Source organism: Macaca thibetana, chromosome 16, assembly GCF_024542745.1.
Source record: "Macaca thibetana thibetana isolate TM-01 chromosome 16, ASM2454274v1, whole genome shotgun sequence".
Classification (NCBI taxonomy): domain Eukaryota; kingdom Metazoa; phylum Chordata; class Mammalia; order Primates; family Cercopithecidae; genus Macaca; species Macaca thibetana.
The window spans coordinates 49,338,600-49,359,460 of record NC_065593.1 but is presented as its reverse complement, the minus strand read 5'-3'; the positions used below and the strand labels follow the sequence as shown (position 1 = coordinate 49,359,460).

The 20,861-nt window shown below is 45.8% G+C and overlaps 1 protein-coding gene across 1 annotated transcript; it reads left to right on the top strand.

Annotated features, from left to right (window-relative positions):
- The first annotated feature begins 321 nt into the window (after positions 1-321).
- On the top strand, positions 322-12,970 carry GSDMB (gasdermin B). The gene is given in 11 exon segments (XM_050762813.1): positions 322-478; positions 481-555; positions 4,798-4,969; positions 7,677-7,845; positions 8,554-8,628; positions 9,354-9,402; positions 10,587-10,613; positions 11,294-11,454; positions 11,580-11,718; positions 12,075-12,145; positions 12,607-12,970. Coding segments are annotated over 11 exon segments (1,248 nt in total). The 3' UTR covers positions 12,760-12,970.
- The last annotated feature ends 7,891 nt before the right edge of the window (positions 12,971-20,861 follow it).

The window sequence follows — 20,861 nt, the reverse complement described above, 5'->3', positions numbered from 1 at the left end:
CACCAAAGGATAAAAGAAAATCTAGCCCCTTCTTCGGGGCCGAGAAAATTTTGAGTGCTAGCCGTCTCTCGGTCGCCGGCAATAAAGGACTCCTGAATGAGTCTCGTAGTGTGGCATTTCTCTACAACTCTCTTGGTTACAACACAGTTGCTTCAGGCCGTCTGGATGTATATGTGCAGGTCACAGGGAATATGATGGCTTAGCTTGGGCTCAGAGGCCTGACACCTCAGGCTGCCAAATGTGGAAGATTTAAATACTTGAACCAATACCCTCCTTCCAAAAACTGAAATTGGCTTCTATTTCCGAGTCAGTCCAGGTGCAATGTTCAGCATATTTGAGGAAATCACAAGAATTGTAGTTAAGGAGATGGATGCTGGAGGGGATATGATTGCTGTTAGAAGCCTCATTGATGCTGATAGATTCCACTGCTTCCATCTGGTGGAGGAGAAGAGAACTGTCTTTGGATGCTGGCACTACACGATGGCCTCACCCTGATGGACATTCTGGACACAGATGGGGACAAGCGGTTAGATGAACTGGATTCTGGGCTCCAAGGTCAGTATAAGGTAGATGACAGGTGGCCAGCCAGGAGGCCTTGACCATTTGTATTCCTTCTCTTTCTCAATTCACCATTGTTATCAACCAAATCAACCAATCAACGAAACTGTGGAATTTGTTTGTACACATCCACACACCTTAATTTAAGAAATGCACGGAAGAGCTGCATGGTGGGAGGAGAGTGGGAGAAGTGGAGATTTATTTCCATTGGAAACCATTCCTAAATGGTCTTTCTTTCCCATTTTTCCCTTGTAAAACAATCTGCTTTTAATTTAGCAGAGCTCTTCTCGTGTGTTTATCATTGAAGTGGATAAGTAAGTGAGGGCAGTTTGCTTACTGGTTAAGAAAGGATGCAGGCTTTAGGGCTGGAAGCACCTGGTTTCAAAGCCTGGCTCTGCCTCTTATCAGCTGGGTGACCTTTGGACAAGTTGTTGTATTGCTCTAAGTTTCAGTTTCCTCATGTGTCAACTCTAGAGGACTGTTGTAAGAATCAAATGAGGGCCGGGCACGGTGGCTCACTCCTGTAATCCCAGCACTTTGGGAGGCCGAGGTGGGCGGATCATGAGGTCAGAAGATCAAGACCATCCTGTCTAACACGGTGAAACCCCATTTCTACTAAAAAATATATATAAAAAATTAGCCAGGCATGGTGGCACGTGCCTGTAGTCCCAGCCACTCAGGAGGCTGAGGCAGGAGAATTGCTTGAACTCAGGAGGCTCAGGTTGCAGTGAACCGAGATCATGCCACTGCACTCCAGCCTGGGCGACAGAGCAAGACTCTGTCTCAAAAAAAAAAAAAAAAAAGCATCAAATTAGAACAAATTATGTGAATCATTTATCACAGTCTGCCACAAAAGGAGCACTTAATAAAAGTTAGCTCCCATCATCTGGTGGTCATGGTGGTGATTCTTACTATCCTTTCATGTTCCCTGGCTGTCAAGACTGAAAGGGGAGTTGCTGATGAGCAGAAATCCCTAAGATATTGGGGGAATTTATGGAAGAGTCAATTATTCCATCCCCCTGCCTCTGATCTCAGTTATTCCTGGGGTACTTGGGTTTCAGAAGCCCCTGGGTTTAAGTGTCAAACTCTCACTTGGAGCCCACGCTGGAATATGGTGAGGAGTTCATTATATTTCACAATGTGAAAAAATATTTCATAATATGAAAAATGGCAAGGAGTTCATAGCTCAGACCTCTCTGATACAGTCTGTTTCTTTTTATGAGGTCTCATGCCAAGAGATGAGCTCTAACAGCCCTGAGCAGTTTTAGAGTATTACAATGTGCCAGGAAGTACTTTAAGTGACCGAGAGCGGTACCCAGATTACTTGGAGGTGGTGGGCCTTTCCACAAGTGGAGTTTCGTTGAGCAAGCAAGGGACTTTTGGAGAAATTTCAGATTCGCATTTTTCAAAGACTGAGTCAATGCTCTGAAAAGTAAACTGCCAAGAGCCAATTTGCTAAAAGCCAGCTCTCAAAAAAAAAAAAAAAAAAAAAAAAAAAAAATCACTTTGCCAAATGATCAATTCACTGAAAATGGAAAAATACTCTAACCCAGAACTAGGATGTTTTGCCACAATAATATTACTCCTCAGGGACAGGGCAAAGTGTAAGTCTGGAAAAAAAAAATTGACTAAGTCAGTCAACTTCCTTTAAGGAAAAGCTCATCTGTGTGCATACAAAATTCGGAGGCAGAGGTGAAACCAAACTTAAAAAAGAAAATCCTTAAAATAATGGGAATTGGTAATTTGAATTGATTTTTTAGCTTGGTCTGCTCCCTATTTAAATGGGTTATTTTGTAACTATGTAATGCTGATGGTGCAGTTAAAGTGTGCATAGGGCTGGGCACGTGGCTCACGCCTGTAATTCCAGCACTGTTGGAGACCGAGGCAGGTGGATCACTTGAGGTCAGGAGTTCAAGTCCAGCCTGGCCAACATGGCGAAACCCTGTCTCTACTAAAAATACAAAAATTAGCTGGGCACAATGGCACATGCCTGTAATCCCAGCACTTTGGGAGGTCGAGGTGGGCAGATCACTTGATGTCAGGAGTTTGAGACCAGCCTGGCCAACATGGCAAAACGCTGTCTTTACTAAAAATACAAAAATTAGCTGGGTGTGGTGTCGCATGCCTGTAATTCCAGCTACTCGGGAGGCTGAGGCAGGAGAATTGCTTGAACCTGGGAGGCGGAGGTTGCAGTGAGCCATGATTATGCCACTGCACTCCAGCCTGGCGACAAAGCAAGAGACTCCGTCTCAAAAAGAAAAAAAAGTGTGCATAGAATTTTTTGTTTGTTACTAAAGTCCATAGGATTTTTTGTTTGTTGTTAAAGTCCATACTTTATTCATATTAACTTTTTTTTTTTTTTTTTTTTTTGAGATGGAGTGTCGCTCTGTTGCCTAGGCTGCAGTGCAGTGGCGCAATCTCGGCTCACTGCAACCTCTGCCTCTAGGTTCAAGTGGTTCTTCTGCCTCAGCCTCCTGAGTAGCTGGGATTACAGGTGCACGCCACCACACCCGGCTAATTTTTTGTATTTTTAGTAGAGACAGCGTTTCGCCATGTGGCCAGGCTGGTCTTGAACTCCTGACCTCAGGTGATCCGCCCGCCTTGGCCTCCCAAAGTGCTGGGATTATAGGCATGAGCCACCGCACCCAGCCCATGTTATCTTAGTTTTGACCTAGTGTCCTTTTTCTATTGCAGAATCCCATCCAGGATCCCACATTACATTTAGTTGTCATGTCTCCTTAGGCTCCTCTTGGCTGTGACAGTTTCTCAGACTTTGCCTGTTTGGGATAATCTTGGCAGTTTTGAGCAGTACTGGTCAGGGATAGTGTAGAATGTCCCTCTGTTGGAATTTGATGTTTTTTTCATGGTTAGACTGGGTTCTGGGTCTCAGGGAGGAAGACCACAGAGGTAAAGTACCATTCCTATTACATCACATCAGGGGTATGTACTATCAACATGACCTATCACTGTTGATGTTGACCTTGATCACCTGGCTGAGGTAATATTTGTCAGGTTTCTCTACCAGAAGTTACTCTTTTTCCCCTTCTTCATATAGTACTCTTTGTGCACATCGTTTTTTTTTTTCTTTTTCTCTCTGATATTTTTCTTTTCTTTTACACTGCTCAAGACGCAAATGGTCCCTAAGACATTTGTGTCTCGTGTACACACAAATAGTGATTTCAGGCACTGTTTCCAATTCTGTCACATTTCCACCAGTTCCAAAATGGATTGATTTGTCTTTGGAAATCCAGTCCTGCCTCCAAAACCTAGCAATGGGAGCTCTTCCTCCCCTGTAAGTTCCCATCTGGGAGGTTGGAGACAAAGGCACGCAGCCCCTTCAGCATGCACACATATCATCCACGAACCCTGGGGCGGCAACTGACTCAGAACCAAGGCCCTTATTAGTGCCTGATCAATCAGGGCAGAGTCCATGCATGTGGGTGACTTTCCAGGGTTGCCTCACTTTATACTTGTGTGGTTCATACAAACAACAGCAACATAACTGCTTTTTTTTTTTTTTTTTTTTTTTTTTGAGATGGAGTCTGGCTGTCGCCCAGGCTGGAGTGTAGTGACTTGATCTTGGCTCACTGCAACCTTCGCCTCCGCCTCCCAGGTTCGAGCGATTCTCCTGCCTCGGCCTCCCAAGTAGCTAGAATTACAGGCACGTGCCACCACCCCCGACTAATTTGGTAGAGATGGAGTTTCACCATGTTGGCCAGGTTGGTCTTGAACTCCTGACCTCAAAGTGCTGGGATTACAGGCATGAGCCACTGCGCCTGGCCCTAATTTTTGTATTTTTTAGTAGAGACGGGGTTTCACCATATCAGCCAGGTTAGTCTCAAACTCCTGACCTCAAGTGATCTGCCTGCCACAGCCTCTCAAAGTTCTGGGTTTACAGGCGTGAGCCACTGCGCCTGGCCTTAATTTCCCTAAATATAGGAAATAAACATTAGTAATATTCTCCTACTGTAGATGAAGAAACAAAGAGGTTAAGTGACTTACCCAAGGTCGTGTGGTAAGAAGGTGGAGGAGTGGGCTCCATTCTGGGATCCTGTGACCCCAGGTAACTGAGCTTCTGGTGAGAACAGCATTTCCTGGACAGCCGCAGCTGGAGCGCTCCCTCAGAAGGGAGGGGGGTGGTGGCATGGAGCCCAGGATGGGGCTGCCCCAAGGAGGGTTTTTTGAAGAGAGATCTTTTGGGGGTCTGCGCCAGAGTGACCTTTACCATTCTCTTTCCAGGTCAAAAGGCTGAGTTTCAAATTCTGGATAATGTAGACTCAAAGGGAAAGTTGATAGTGAAATTGCCCCAAAAAATAACAATTTCAGGCAGCTTCTAGGGCTCCCACGATCAGAAAATCGAGATATCTGAGAACTGGATATCCCAGCAGTATCTGGATACCCTTGAGAACAGGTGAGGTTGGAGTTGGGCAGCAGGGAAGGAGGGGAAGAAGCCCATCTCGGGCACCAAGGGATTCAAGGGTGGCGGACCTGCTCTTTTATTTATTTTTATTTTTATTTTCCCTGCTTTTCATTAGCTTTGTGGGGGACTGGCTCTCTAGGGCAGCCTCTCACTCTCTACTTCCAGGATTACTCCAGCCTGCCCTTTACACAAGCATGCCTTCCTCTTCTCTGCCTCCAGAAAACCTTCTCATTTACCCAGGAGCAGCCTCCAGGAAGCCTTCTGATGCCCCCAGTTCACTCACATCCCTGCTGTTCCCCAGGATGGTTAATTCCTCTGACTTGGACAAACCTGGTGTTTTTTGTTTTTTTTTTTTTTTTTTTTTTTGAGACGGAGTCTCGCTCTGTCGACCAGGCTGGAGTGCAATGGTGCGATCTCGGCTCACTGCAACCTCCGCCTCCAAACCTGGTGGTTTAAGAGGCACTCTCCTTTGCTCTCCTCTGCTCTCCTGCACTGAGCTGACCACATCAGTATTTTGTGCTTGTTTGCCTCTGCCTTGTGGGCAAGCCAGTGGCTTCCATGTTCGTCTTTCCCACTGGACTGGAAGCAACTTGTGACAAGGGACTGACTTTACTAACCTTTCTGTATTGACTCCAAGCACATAGCAGGTACTGAGTGAAAGAGAGCTGAAGTGAAGCACAATGAAAGCAAAGCAACCCTTGGAGGACATTTCCTGCATGGAGTGCAGCCACCCCACCCCAGCAGGGTGGCACCAATCAAATGCCACAGAGGTGCTGGTAGCTGGTGGGCAGGTGCTTCCAATTCAAGAGGACATCACTAGCCATGCCCTCAACAATAGTTCTGTGGTTGTTTTCCTCAGCTGGGATTGTTGGAGATTGAGGAGTAGCTCAGGGGAAGGTACCCCGCAGTTTTCCTGGCCTTGCTCTCCTTGAGTGGAGTGGGAGCAGGTGCCTTTTTCCTTTTCCTTTTCTTTTTTTTTTTTTTTGAGATGGAGTTTCACTTTTGTTGCCCAGGCTGGAGTGCAATGGCCCATTTTTGGCTCACTGCAACCTTTGCCTCCTGGATTCAAGAGATTCTTCTGCCTCAACCTCCCGAGGAGCTGGGACTACAGGTGTCCGCCACCATGCCTGGCTAATTTTTGTGTTTTTAGTAGGGACAGGGTTTCATTCACCATGTTGGCCAGGCTGGTCTCGAGCTCCTGACCTCAGGTGATCCACCTGCCTTGGCCTCCCAAAGTGCTGGGATTACAGGTGTGAGCCACTCCGCCCAGGCCCCCTCTTTTTTTATTAATAAATTAAAAACAAAGGCTTACAATAAAACTTTACTGGTCCTTTGAATTAGCCCTCCCTACCACAGTAGGGAGGGCCCTCGGAATTTTTCTGAGAGAGCTCAGTGTTTTCTTTTCTTTTCTTTTTTTTTTTTTTTTGAGACGGAGTCTCACTGTGTCGCCCAGGCTGGAGTGCAGTGGCCGGATCTCAGCTCACTGCAAGCTCCGCTTCCTGGGTTTACGCCATTCTCCTGCCTCAGCCTCCCGAGTAGCTGGGACTACAGGCGCCCACCACCTCACCCGGCTAGTTTTTTGTATTTTTTTAGTAGAGATGGGGTTTCACCGTGTTAGCCAGGATGGTCTCGATCTCCTGACCTCGTGATCCGCCTGTCTCGGCCTCCCAAAGTGCTGGGATTACAGGCTTGAGCCACTGCAACCGGCCTCAGTGTTTTCTATTATAGAATGCTTGTTTGTCAGGTGAGGGTATTGGTATCTATATGTGGGGTGGGGGCACTGGATAGGTAGGGGAAGGTCATTGGAGGCAGGGACCCATGTCTTCCTCGAGGGCCTTTTGATTGCAAATAGAAACTCCATCAGACATTTTAGGTCATAACATGAGTTTCCTCCAGCGGGAATGGAATCAGATGCTTCATGAGCCTAAGGGCAGGTGGTGCAGCTGGCTCCAGGGACTGGTGCAAGGAACTGGAGGCCCTCGTCAGAGAAGAGGGTGTCTTGGGCTTCACAGATGCCTATCTCAGTGTCATGGGAAGGGCACTCCCTTTGGATTTACACTGACCAGGGTTCGAATCCCAGCTCTACACTTACTATCTGTGTGGCCTTGGACCATTCACAACCTGTCACTAAGCCTCAGTATCTTTATGTGGAAAGTGGATGTAATTCTGCCTACCGTCACAGGATTGTGAAGGTTAAGTGGAAAAGTGTGTCTCACAGCTGGCACATTGTAATCCTCCATAAATGCTAGTGAATTCTTGCCCCACTTTGTTTGTATTTATTTATTTACTTATTTATTTTGAGATGGAGTCTTTCTTTGTTGCCCAGCCTGCAGTGCAACGGTGCAGCCTTGGCTCATTGCAACCTCTGCCTCCCGGGTTCAAGTGATTCTCCTGTCTCAGCCTCCTAAGTAGCTGGGATTACAGATGTGTGCCTGGTGATCCACTCACCTCAGCCTCCCAAAATGCTGGGATTACAGGCGAGAGCCACCATACCCGGCCTCTCGCCCTACTTTGTACCCCACCCCTACCTCCACCCCAAGGTGGGTAAAGTGAACTGCGATGGAGTGCTGTGTTCCTTGGTTTTCCAGTCTCAGAAGCGATTAATCTTAAATGGGAGCTGGTTCACGGAGAGGGAGAAGAGTCAGTGGGAGGTAAGACCCTGAGATCCTCAACTCTGATCTCTCTCTACTGTCTCCAGGAAGCTGAAGAGGGAACTACCCTTTTCATTCCGATCAATTAATAGGAGAGAAAACCTGTATCTGGTGACAGAAACTCTGGAGATGGTAAAGAAAGAAACCCTGAAAAGCGACCGGCAATATAAATTTGGAAACGAGATTTTTCAGAGTCATCTCAGCTATGAACACAAGGTTAGGATCCTGGGAGGCAGGAACTGTGACGGTCAGCGTTGACCCACGCACTGCAGGTCAAGGCAATGCCAGCCCTAGACTCTTCCTTCACTCCTCTCCTAGCAGCCCTGCTGCTCTTGGCCACATTGCCCCAAGAAAGGGTGGGTGGCATTGCCCAGTCCCTCCCTTGTTACTCTCTAGCGATGCCCTCTTTTCATTTTCATTTTCTTTCTTTCTTTTTTTTTTTTAAATAGACATGAGGTCTTGCTATGTTGTCCAGGCTGTCTCAAACTCCTGGGCTCAAGCAATCCACCCACCTCGGCCTCCCAAAGTGCTGGGATTACAGGTGTGAGCCCTGCGCCCAGCCTTCATTTTCGTTGTACATTTCCCATGGTTCATCATTACACAAGTGTATTTTTGCTTGTTTGTCTGTCTCCTTTCTAGGAGGCAGGAGGACAGGAGCCATGGTGCCTAGAACAAAGCAACTCCTCAGTAAACATTTGTTGAATGAACAGTGGCAACAGGATGAGTTTTGGCATCAGACCTGGGTTCAAATTTCAGCTCTGCCACTGTTTTTAGCTGTGAGATGGACTCACCTGCTGACCCCTCAGAGCCTCAGTTTTCTCGTCTATAAAATGGGGATACAAATGACTGCCTCACAGGATTGTTTGGGAAATCAGGCAAGATAATGCACCTGGGGATCTGTCAATGTGAGCTCCTTTTTCCTAGGGCCAAAGGGAAGTGACCATCCTCCCAAATCGGGTCCTGAGCTATCGAGTAAAGCAGCTTGTCTTCCCCAACAAAGGAGACGATGAATAAGCAAAGGCTGATGGGGAACAGGATGGGGAAACCTAAACACACCAGTGAGGTGGGGGGTGGGATTCAACCAGACTCTGTCAGCCTAGGGTGGGTGGCTGGTGAGCTTGGAGGTTGTGGAGGGGTCCAGGGAGAAGGGTGGATTCAGCACTAGGAAGGACTGAGGCTCCATGCTGTGGCCTGGGGACCTGGACCCGCTGACTCAGGGTTTGCCTGAACATGACATAAGAGTCGTTAACTCCTCTCCCAGTCTCTAAAGAGAATAATTGTCTTTTTTGGCTGGGTGTGGTGGCTCACGCCTGTAATCCCAGCACTTTGGGAGGCCAAGGTGGGCGGATCACCTGAGGTCAGGAGTTTGAGACCAACCTGGCCAAAGTGGTGAAACCCTGTCTCTATGAAATATATAAATATTAGCCAGGTGTGGTGGCGTGTGCCTGTAATCCCAGCTACTTGGGAGGCTGAGGCAGGAGAATTGCTTGAACCTGGACGGCAGAGGTTGCAGTGAGCCGTGATCTCACCATTGCACTTCAGCCTAGGCAACAAGAGCAAAACTCTATCTCAAAAAAAAAAAAAAAAAAAAAAAAAAGAACAGTTGTCTTTTTTTTTTTTTTTTATTGGAGGCTGGTGTGGGGATTGAGAGGGACTGGAGAAAGGGAACTTACAGAGTGAGAACTGGTCTCTCCAATAACTTGTTTTTTCCCTCCCTTTTTGGTGCTTGTTTCGATATTTGTTTGAGGGACAAAACAAAATCCTTTCCAGAAGGTGAGTGAGCTGCTGGGTTTCCTGTTCATCATTTCAGAATGGGCAAGAACACTATTTTTAAAAATGAAATTATAGAGTGGTTAGGTCCAAGGATGTGGTAGGATGCACCCACAGGTGGGAACCATGGCAAACGCAGGAGAAAAATTAGCCTGTTGGAGAAGAGTCTGGATTGTACGTTGGACTAGGGTTTCCAGGCTGCTCCTAGGACAACTTTGTGCTGGCAGTCAGCTGGATCCTGAGCTTACAGCCCTCCCTGAAGGCTTTTTGGCCTAGGAAGCACAATTAAATGACTTGGCCAGTTCCAGCATGACAGCACTGGCTGTGAAAAGGGTCCTGGACTGGAGTCAGGCAGTCTCAGGGTCTAGTCCCACCCTGCCACTCACTAGCTCTACAGCCTCTCAAGTCACAGTTTTCCTGACTTTATTTTAGTTTAATTTAATTTTTTGAGACAGAGTCTTGCTCTGTCACCCAGGCTAGAGTGCAGTGGTGTGATCTCGGCTCACTGCAACCTCTACCTCCTGGGTTCAAGCAATTCTCCTGCCTCAGCCTCCCAAGTAGCTGGGATTACAGGTGCCCACCACCATGCCCAGCTAAGTTTTTTTTAAATTTTATTTTTATTTTTAGTAAAGACAGTGTTTCACTATATGTTGGCCAGGCTGATCTCAAACTCCTGACCTCAAGTGATCCACCCACTGCGGCCTCCCAAAGTGCTGGGATTACATGCGTGAGCCACCGTGCCTGCCCTTTCCTGACTTTGAAATAAAGGAGTGAGACTAGAAGGTCCCTGTGATTCTGAATTGTGTGGCTTCCTCTGGAATTTCTAGGTTTTCCCCTTGATGCCAGCAGGGTTGTACTGCCTAAGAGAGGTTGGAAAGGGATAGAGAAGTCTGACCCAAATTTGCAGAGCGACTGAGTGTATGCTGCCCCCTTTCTGGGCCTTGGCTTCTTCCTCAGTCATCTAGGCACGGTCCTATGACTGCCTGTTTTTGAGGATATGGGAGGGGTCTGCAAATACAGTGCTTTCCCATTGACACACACTGATGAGGATGCAGGCTCCCTGGTACCAGCCGTCACCCGTGAGGGCTCAGATTGCAAGCGTGAAAACTTCTATCACTGGGAAGAGAAGTCTGCAGGGGACTGGAGGTGATCTAAAGATTCTGAAATAACTCTTCCTCTCTCTGCAGAGAAGGATGGTGCTTCATCCTGTTTAGGTAAGGGTGATAGCCAAGTGTGTTCAGGGTGGCTGCACCAACCCACCCTGAGTGGCTCAAGACTGCTGCTCAGGTGGGGTCAGCGGAGTAGGTATGAAGGAGGGGCACTGCCTAGCAGGTTTCAACTTTAGTCTGGAGGCTGAGTCTGTCTCCTCTAAACGCAGTGGTTCTCATTGGTTATACCCTGAAATCACACGGGGGAACTTTAAAACTAGTGGCGACTGAGTCCCATCTCCAGAAACTCTGACTTAATTGTGGGGGTATGGCCTGGACCTCAGGATTCGGAGTAACTCCTCGGGTGATTCTCATGCAGTCAAGGTTGAGAACCACTGCTTCAACTTTCTCCAAATCCTAATTACTTCCAGTGTGGCCTGAGGACTGCACTTGGAATGGCAAGGACCAAATAACCAAGTTTTTGTTTTTTCCGGGAGGTGGAGAAGAATTTGGGATTGGGACTAGACTGGGGGTGAGCTGGGGAGATGGAAGATGGAAGTGGGGTCAGTGGGAGGCAATGATGGTAGGTATCTCGGAAGGAGGATGCTTAATTTTAACACGGAAAGATTGGAAGAAGGGAAGATACAAAGAGGTGGTCTCCAGAAGCCAGGCAGACAAATAACAGAGCCTCAGAAATAAAGCCTTTTGGGCTGGGTGGCCCAGGTTCTCAACTGCTGCCTCTACAGGAAAGTCTTTGGGTTCGGAGGATTCCAGAAACATGAAGGAGAAGTTGGAGAACATGGAAAGTGTCCTCCAGGAACTAACAGAGGACAAGAGGAAAGATGTGCTAAACTTCCTCACTAAGTGCCTCGGCAGGGAGGAGCTTTGGCAGGATCTAGAGCAAAAAGTAAGAGCCCCTAAGAAAGCACTGGGGCAGAGAGAGAGAGGAGCCAGAGGGGAGGGCAGTTGGCACAGTGAGGATGGTCTGCTCTGGTGAGACTGGTGCTCATCTCCCACAACTCCTGGCCCTAGATATCTGAGGTCCTGATTTTCGGGGAGCTGCAGATGGAGGACCCAGTCAATCCTCTCCTAAGCAGCCTTTTTAATGCTGCTGGGATCTTGGTAGGAGCACGCGCAGAGGCCATTCTGGACTTCCTGGATGCCTTGCTAGGTGAGGAAGGGTCTCGCCGTAGGCTGGGGTGGAGGAAGTGTGAGCAGAGAGGCCTGTGGGAAGTCACATCTTGGGAGGAGGGGCTGCACGTTGCTCTTCACAGTTCACAGGGGGGTACCCCTTCATGTCCCTCAGGCCAGGCATTGAGAGGCTGGTTCCTCGTCTATGACCTCCTGCAGGCCGAGAGGGAAGCAGGAGTCGCAGCAGAGGCCTGTTTGGAGCAACTCTCATCTAGCACTCCCAGGGGCTCTCTGGAACCTTTTGATGATGCATGTTCTGGGTGTGATCAGCCACTGAGGCCCTGTCCCACCATGTATCTCTCCTTTTTGCCAACCACTCTCTTTCTTTACCCCCAGAGCTGTCTGAGGAGCAGCATCTTGTGGCTGAGGCCCTGGAGAAGGGGACTCTTCCTCTGTTGAAGGACCAGGTGAGACAGCCTGGGCTGAGGGCCAGGGTCATAGTGGAAGGGAATGCCCATATGCTCAAGGGACCCCGAAGTCCCAGGGTACAGCCCCTTCTTATTCCATGGTTTTCTGCCAGCTCACATCCATGCAGCTGGTTTGTAACAATTCCCTGGACACAGAGTTGCCAGGACAATTTGTAATGGGTTCTTTAGGCTCTGTTGTTTATCTATGGGCAAGAGAGGGGTGTAAATTGGTTAGTCTCAGGATAGCAGCTGGTGTGATCTTGAGTTCCAGTGCAGATTGACTAGCAGAGCCTGCCACTATGTTGACAGAGTATGAAGCTCCCCGGGCTCTGCAGGAAAGAGTGCCATGATGGATTATTACGTCTGCCTGTCGGCTCAGCAGTAAGGAGTGTGACCAAATATTTGCCATTTCTGGTATATCGTTATTCCTAGCTTTTACAATCTGGTGGGTTTCCTTGCAGGTGAAACCTATCATGGAGCAGAACTGGGATGAGCTGGCCAGCAGTCCTCATGACATGGACTGTGACCCTGAGGCACGAATTCCCTGTGCGCTGTATGTTGTTGTCTCTGTCCTGCTGGAGCTGGCTGAGGGGCCTACCTCCGTCTCTTCCTAACCACAAAAACCCTTTCTCCCCACAAGCCTCTGGGTTCTCCCTTCACCGGTCTGTCCTCACCGCCATCGTCACTACCATCCTGTTACCAGTGGGACCTCTTTAAAACAAGCAGCCAACCATTCTTTGATGTATCCCATTCACTCCGTGTTAACGTCCAAAATCAGCCTGGATTTTATGCTTCTAATTAAAAGTGGCAGGTTGTGCATGTTAATTTTGTCTCTTGAAGCCTCACTAAATGACAGTAAAGCAATAGAAAAGCTTTGTATAAACCTACAAGGATGAAAAGAATGCAGCAGCAGATAAGAAACTTTAACACATCTTTGGAAGCTAGAAAGCAATGAAAGGAGTGCAGGCTGGGAGGTGTAGGACTGGGAGTAGACAGGAGATTGCTGTTTTTATCATCAGCCTTTTATTTATTTATTTATTTATTTATTTATTTATTTATTATTTTTGAGACAGAGTTTTGCTCTTGTTGCCCAGGCTGGAGTACAATGGCGTGATCTCGGCTCACTACAACCTCTGCCTCCTGGGTTCAAGCGATTCTTCTGCCTCAGTCTCCAGAATAGCTGGGATTACAGGTGCCCGCCACCATGCCCGGCTAATTTTTGTATTTTTAGTAGAGATGGTGTTTCACCCTTGTTGGCCAGGCTGGTCTCGAACTCCTGAGCTCCAGTGATCTGCCCCCATTGGCCTCCCAAAGTGGTGGGATTACAGCTGTGAGCCACCGCACTTGGCCAGCCTTTTAGTTCTATTTGATATTTTTAAAGAAACTGTAATTAAAAGTTAAAGAAATATATGCTTGTTATAAACCATTCAAACATTTCCCAAATATAAATGAGCAGGTGAAGTTACTCTGTGACCTACCCTTTCTTTGTAGAGACCCAGAGAGGTAAGTGAAATATCAGAACATTAAAGTAATTTTGCCCCAGGTGAGGGGGATTGATAATGGCAAATCCCGGCAAAGTAAGTTTGGGTTTGGCTAGCCTCCTGGACTGATGGCTCCAGAAGCCAAGGCCAAGGGCCTATCCACATTTGGGAGTCTAGTAAAAGGAAACCTTCCCTACCGTATTAGACTAATCTCAAACGGCTACACTGTAAGGGTTAGGGTGAATTAGCAGTAAACTTACTGTTCTTACTGCACCCCCAGGGGACTGCGGGGAAGACTTTCTTGATACTGAGTGAGGAAAAGGTTAGCAAAAGGAAAGGAAAAAAAATTCTGTGAAAACCACAGCCCAGTCTTTTCTCAGAACTTAGCTTCTATTTGTATCCTCTGAGAATTCCAGAGAATCTCAAATTGTGAACTTGGTTTTTGGGGGTCTTGGATTGAATGGACCCCCAGATGCCTGTCAGAACCAAACACAAATTATCTCTGGAGGAATTAATCTCCCACAAATATATATATTTGAGACATGGTCATGCTGTGTCACCCAGGTTGGAGTGCAGTGGCGCAATCACAGCTTACTACAGCCTCCACTTCCCAGGCTCCCTCCTCAGCCTCTTGAGTAGCTGGGACTACAGGTGTGCACCACCATGCCTGGCTAATTTTTAAATTTTTTTTTTTTGTAGAGATGGCGTCTCCCTGTGTTGCCCAGGCCGGTCTTGAATTTCTGGGTTCAAGTGATCCTCCTGCTTTGGCCTCCCAAAGTGTTGGGATTACAGGTGTAAGTCACTGTGCTTGGTTGGCTAAGGCACATACGTTTTCCTTTTGAGAGATGTGGTATTGCTCTGTTGCCCAGGCTAGAGTGCAGAGGTGCAATCATGGCTCACTACAGCCTCTACCTCCTGGGCTCAAGTGATCCTCCCACCTCAGCCCCCTGAGTAGCTGGGACCATAAGTACGCACCACCATGCCCCATCTAATTTTTTATTTTTTGTAGAGATGGGGTCTCACCATGTTGCCAGGGCCTTACTATGTTGCCAGGGCTGGTGTTGAACTCTCAGGCTCAACTGATCCTCCCTCCTCAGCCTCCCGAAGTGTTGGAATTATGGGAATAAGCCACTATGCCGGCTTAAGGCACACACTTTCAAGTAACTCAAAAGTCAAGGGAGAAATCCTAATGGAAGTTCTAAGATTTTTTTTCTGCTTAATGATAATAAAAATATATATATCAAACTTGTGGAATTAAGCTAAAGACTTTTTTTAAGAGAAAATATATGTATCACCTTAATTGTTTGTGTTAGCAAAAAAAAAAAAAAAGCTAAAAAAATCGAAGAGCTAAGTATTCATGTCAAAAAGCTACCAAAGAAAACTCCAAAACAAACCCAACAACAAGCCCCTCCTTTCCCCTCCAAAAAAGCCCCAGCAAAATATATCCAGGAAAAAGAGAAGAAAAAGCACACGAATTGATAAGAAACAAAAACATGAAGAGGATCAATAAAGACAGACATTGGACCTTTGAAATGACTCACAAATCTCTGACAAGAGTAATATTTTATTTATTTATTTGTTTGTTTGTTTGCTTGTTTATTTATTTTGTTTTTGAGACGGAGCCTCTGTCTCCCAGGCTGGAGTGCAGTGGTGCGATCTTGGCTCACTGCAACCTTCACTGCCTGAGTTCAAACAATTCTCTTGCCTCAGCCTCTTGAGTAGCTGGGACTACAGGTGCACACCACCACGCCTGGTTAATTTTTGTATTTTTTAGTAGAGACAGAGTTTCGCCATGTTGGCCAGGCTGGTCTTGAACTCCTGACTTCAGGTAATCCGCCCACCTCGGCCTCCCAAAGTGCTGGGATTACAGGTGTGAGGCACTGCGCCCAGCTTGACAAGAGTGATAAAAAGAGAGAGGGAGCAAATATCATCAGTTTTAGGAGTGAAAAGGGAACAGTTCTAAAGATGCTACAGGCATTTAAAAGACAAGAGGATATTAGAAATGACTTTATGCCAATAAATTTGAAATTTTAGGTGAAATGGGTGTTATCCTAAAAAAATAAAATTTCCCAAAATTGACCCAGGAAAAAAATAGAAAACATGAATAATCCTCTAAGAACAAAGAATACTCTATCAAGAACAAAATATTGGCCAAGCATGGTGACTCACACCTGTAATCCTAGCACTTTGGGAGACTGAGGTGGGTGGATCACTTGAGGTCAGGAATTCGAGACCAATCTGGGCAACATGGTGAAGCCCGTGTCTACTAAAAATGCAAAAATTAACTGGGCATGATGGCGTATGCCTGTAATCCCAGCTACTTAGGAGGCTGGGGCATGAGAATTGCTTGAATCTGGGAGACAGAGGTTGCAGTGAGCCGAGATCATGACACTGCACTCCAGCCTGGGCGACAGAGTGAGACTCTTTCTCAAAAACGAACAAAATATTCCCACAAAGAAAATTCCAAGCCCAGATGGTTTCTTCAGTTATACAATTAAGTATTTAAGAATAAGTAATTCTAATTTCACACAAACTTTTTCAGAGACATTTTCCAATTCATCCATAACACTAGCAAAACTTTCCAAGAACAATAAGAGAAAGGAAGATGCAGACCAGTCTCATTTATGAGCTTAGATGAAAAAACAGCAAAACAAATCAGCAAACCAAATCACCTTAGAAACAGAATAATATAAACTGGATTTATCTGGGATTTCAAGGTTGGTTTAACATTGAAAAATTAATTTATCACACAATTTAAGAAGAAAAATGACAGGATCATTTCAATAAAGACAAAAATGCATCTGACAAAATTCAATATCCATTCATGATTAAAATTCCTAGAAAACTAGGAACAGGGCCAGGTGCAGTGGCTCACACCTGTAATCCCAGCACTTTGGGAGGCCAAGATGGGCGGATCACTTGACATCAGGGGTTCAAGATCAGCCCGACCAACATGGTGAAACCCCATCTCTACAAAAATACAAAAATTAGCCGGTCTTGGTGGCGGGTTCCTGTAATCCCAGCTACTTGGGAGGCTGAGGTGGGGGAATTGTTTGAACCCGGGAGGTGGAGGTTGCAGTGAGCCAAGATCATGCCATTGCACTCCAGCCTAGGGGCCAGAGCCAGACTCCGTCTCGAAAAAAAAAAAGAAAAAAGAAAACTAGGAACAGGATGAAATTTCTTTAATCTGATAAGAGTATGTACAAAATATATATAGTAAATATCATATTTAATAGTAAAGTGTTATAAGCTTTCTCTCTGAAATCAGAAATAAGACAAGGATATTCACTATCACTGTCTATTTGACATTGTACAGAAGATCTAGCAAATGCAGTTAAACAAGAAAAAGCAACAAAATATGTAAGAATTGTAAAATATTGCATTACTTACAGATGATCTAATATATACATTGAAAATCCATTGGAAGGCCGAGACGGGCGGATCACGAGGTCAGGAGATCGAGACCATCCTGGCTAACACGGTGAAACCCCGTCTCTACTAAAAAATACAAAAAAAAACTAGCCGGGCGAGGTGGCGGGCGCCTGTAGTCCCGGCTACTCGGGAGGCTGAGGCAGGAGAATGGCGGGAACCCGGGAGGCAGAGCTTGCAGTGAGCTGAGATCCGGCCACAGCACTCCAGCTGGGTGACAGAGCGAGACTCCGTCTCAAAAAAAAAAAAAAAAAAAAAAAAAAAAGAAAATCCAGAAGATTTACAGATAAATTATGAAATTAATAATTTAACAATTTTCTAAAATCAATATGTGGACCAATCGTAATTCTATATATACCACTAACAAATACAAAATGAAATTTGAAAAATACAATGGTAGTAGCACCAAAAATATGAAATATTTAGGAAAATGTTGAACTGAAGTTCTGAAAGAGTTGAAATACATTGTTATAAAATCTTACTGAGGCTGGGCGTGGTGGCTCACACCTGTAATCCCAACACTTTGGGAGGCTGAGGTGGGCAGATCACTTGAGGTTGGGAGTTCAAGACCAGCCTGACCAACATGGAGAAACCCTGTCTATACTAAAAATACAGAATTAGCTGGGCGTGGTGGCGCACACCTGTAATCTCAGCTACTCCAGAGGCTGAGGCAGGAGAATCACTTGAACCCGGGAGGCAGAGGTTGTGGTGAGCCAAGATCACGCCATTGCACTCTAGCCTGGTGACAGATCGAGACTCTGTTTCAAAAAAAAAAAAAAACTTACTAAGAGAACTTAGAAAAGACTTAAACAAAAGAAGAGATACTACATTGAAGGATTAGGAGACACAATATTGTAAAAATGTTAATTCTTCTCAGATTGATTTATGGATTCAGTACAATCCCAATAAAAATCCCAACAGTTAAGTAAATGAGTGTGTTTGTTTGTGTGTGTTTATGTAGGTGTGTAATTTAATAAGCTGATTCTAAAATGCAAAGGGGCAAAAACAGCTATGAGGCTCTTGAAGAAGAATAAGGTGGAAAGACTTGTTCTACCAGATCCAAGACTGATTATGAAAGCTGTAATATTTCAGTGTGGCACTGGAACAGGGATAGACAAAAGCAGAATGAAAGAGAGATCTCAAAAATAGATCCCCATGTAAAAATGGACATTTGATATATGAGAAAAGTGTCACTGAAGATTAGTGAAGAAAGGCTAGACTTTTCAATAAACAGCGCCAAGACAACTGGATAAACATGTAGATAAAAAATGAAATTTGGCTGGGCATGGTGGCTCACACCTGTAATTCCAGCATTTTGGGAGGCTGAAGTAGGAGGTTAATTTGAGCCAGAAGTTTGAGGTTACAGTGAGCTGTGGTTGTGCTACTGCACTCCAGCCTGGGTGACAGAGTGAAACTCTGTCTCTAAAAGGAAAAAAAAAAAAAAATGAGTCAGCTGTGGTGGCTCACGCCTGTAATCATAATACTTTGGGAGGTCGGGGTGGGCAGATCACCTGAGGTCAGGAGTTCGAAACCAGCCTGGCTAACGTGGTGAAACTCCGTCTCTACTAAAAATACAAAAATTAGCTGGGTGTGGTGGCAGGCGCCTGTAATCCTGGCTACTCAGGAGGCTGAGGCAGGAGAATCGCTTGAACCTGGGAGGTGAAGGTTGCAGTGAGCCGAGATCATGCCATTGCACTCCAGCCTGGGCGACAGGTCGAGGCTCCATCTCAAAAGAAAAGGATCCCTATTACACAGTATACATAAAAATTAAATTCCAGATGGGTTACAGATCTAAATGTGAAAGGTAAAATGATAATTATATTAACATTAAAAACTTCTGTTCATCAAGATATATCATAAAGAGGGTAAAAAGCCCACGGAGTGGGAGAAGATATTTAAAACACATGCAACTTACAAAGGGCTAGTATCCAGAATGTACAAGGAACTAATACAAATCGATAATAAAAAGATGACCCATTAGAAAAATAGACAAAATATGGCCGGGTGCGGTGGCTCAAGCCTGTAATCCCAGCACTTTGGGAGGCCGAGACGGGCGGATCACGAGGTCAGGAGATCGAGACCATCCTGGCGAACACGGTGAAACCCCGTCTCTACTAAAAAATACAAAAAAAAAAACTAGCCGGGCGAGGTGGCGGGCGCCTGTAGTCCCAGCTACTCGGGAGGCTGAGGCAGGAGAATGGCGGGAACCCGGGAGGCGGAGCTTGCAGTGAGCTGAGATCCGGCCACTGCACTCCAGCCCGGGCAACAGAGCGAGACTCCGTCTCAAAAAAAAAAGAAAAAGAAAAAAAAGAAAAATAGGCCAGGCGCGGTGGCTCAAGCCTGTAATCCCAGCACTTTGGGAGGCCAAGACGGGCGGATCACGAGGTCAGGAGATTGAGACTATCCTGGCTAACACGGTGAAACCCCGTCTCTACTAAAAAAAAACAAAAAACAAAAAAACTAGCCGGGCGAAGTGGCGGGCGCCTGTGGTCCCAGCTACTCGGGAGGCTGAGGCAGGAGAATGGCGTAAACCCAGGAGGCGGAGCTTGCAGTGAGCTGAGATCCGGCCACTGCACTCCAGCCTGGGCGACAGAGCCAAACTCAGTCTCAAAAAAAAAAAAAAAAAAAAAAAAAAAAAGAAAAATAGACAAAATATTTGAATGGCGCTTTCCATAAAGGAAAAGCCAAATGGCTAACAAATGTATAAACTGATGCTTGACCCCATTACTAATCAGGGAAATACAAATTAAAACCACTATGCAATAACATTATTCCCTCACCAGATTGGTAACATCTAAAATCTGACAATATCAAGTGTTGGTGAGCACCTGGACAAATGGGAACTTTCATACACTACTTCTAGGAAGGTAAACTAGTACAGCCACTTTGAATAACAGTTTGGCATTACAAATCAAAGATTTGCCTACCCTGTGATCCAGAAATTCAACGTTGAGGTATAGACCCTAGAGAAACGTATGCACGTGTCAATCAGTGGGATACACTCGTAAGAAAGTTCTTTAGTAGAATGTCGTTAACAGCCAAAAACTGGAAACAACTTGAATATTCATCAACAATAGAATATGGATAAACAAACTAAGGTATATTCATACAATGGAATACTATACAGAAATTGATATAAACGAACTAAAGCTACACAAGATTAATCTTTGGAAAGAAAGTACAAAAGAATATATTCAATATTATTATCTCCACATAACATTCAAAAAAGTAACCATATTGTTTAGGGATCTACACTTTGGTGGTAAAATTCCAAGAAAGGTAAGGAAATAACTATTATGAAATCATCCTTTTTGGTGGAAAAGTGATATGATTAGGAGAATCATATCTGAAAGGGGTGGAGCATGTGAAAGGGGTGAGTTTCAAGAATGCTAACAATATTTTATTTCTTTACCTGGGTGGCAGGTAGCTCAGGAGTTTATTTGATAATTATTCATTAAGCTACAGTTTTATGTTAAATATACTTTTCTGTATCCATGATGTACTTCACAATATAAAAGGTGAAAAAACGGCCGGGCGCGGTGGCTCAAGCCTGTAATCCCAGCACTTTGGGAGGCCGAGACGGGCGGATCACGAGGTCAGGAGATCGAGACCATCCTGGCTAACACGGTGAAACCCCGTCTCTACTAAAAAATACAAAAAACTAGCCGGGCGAGGTGGCGGGTGCCTGTAGTCCCAGCTACTCGGGAGGCTGAGGCAGGAGAATGGCGTAAACCCGGGAGGCGGAGCTTGCAGTGAGCTGAGATTCGGCCACTGTACTCCAGCCTGGACCACAAAGCGAGACTCCG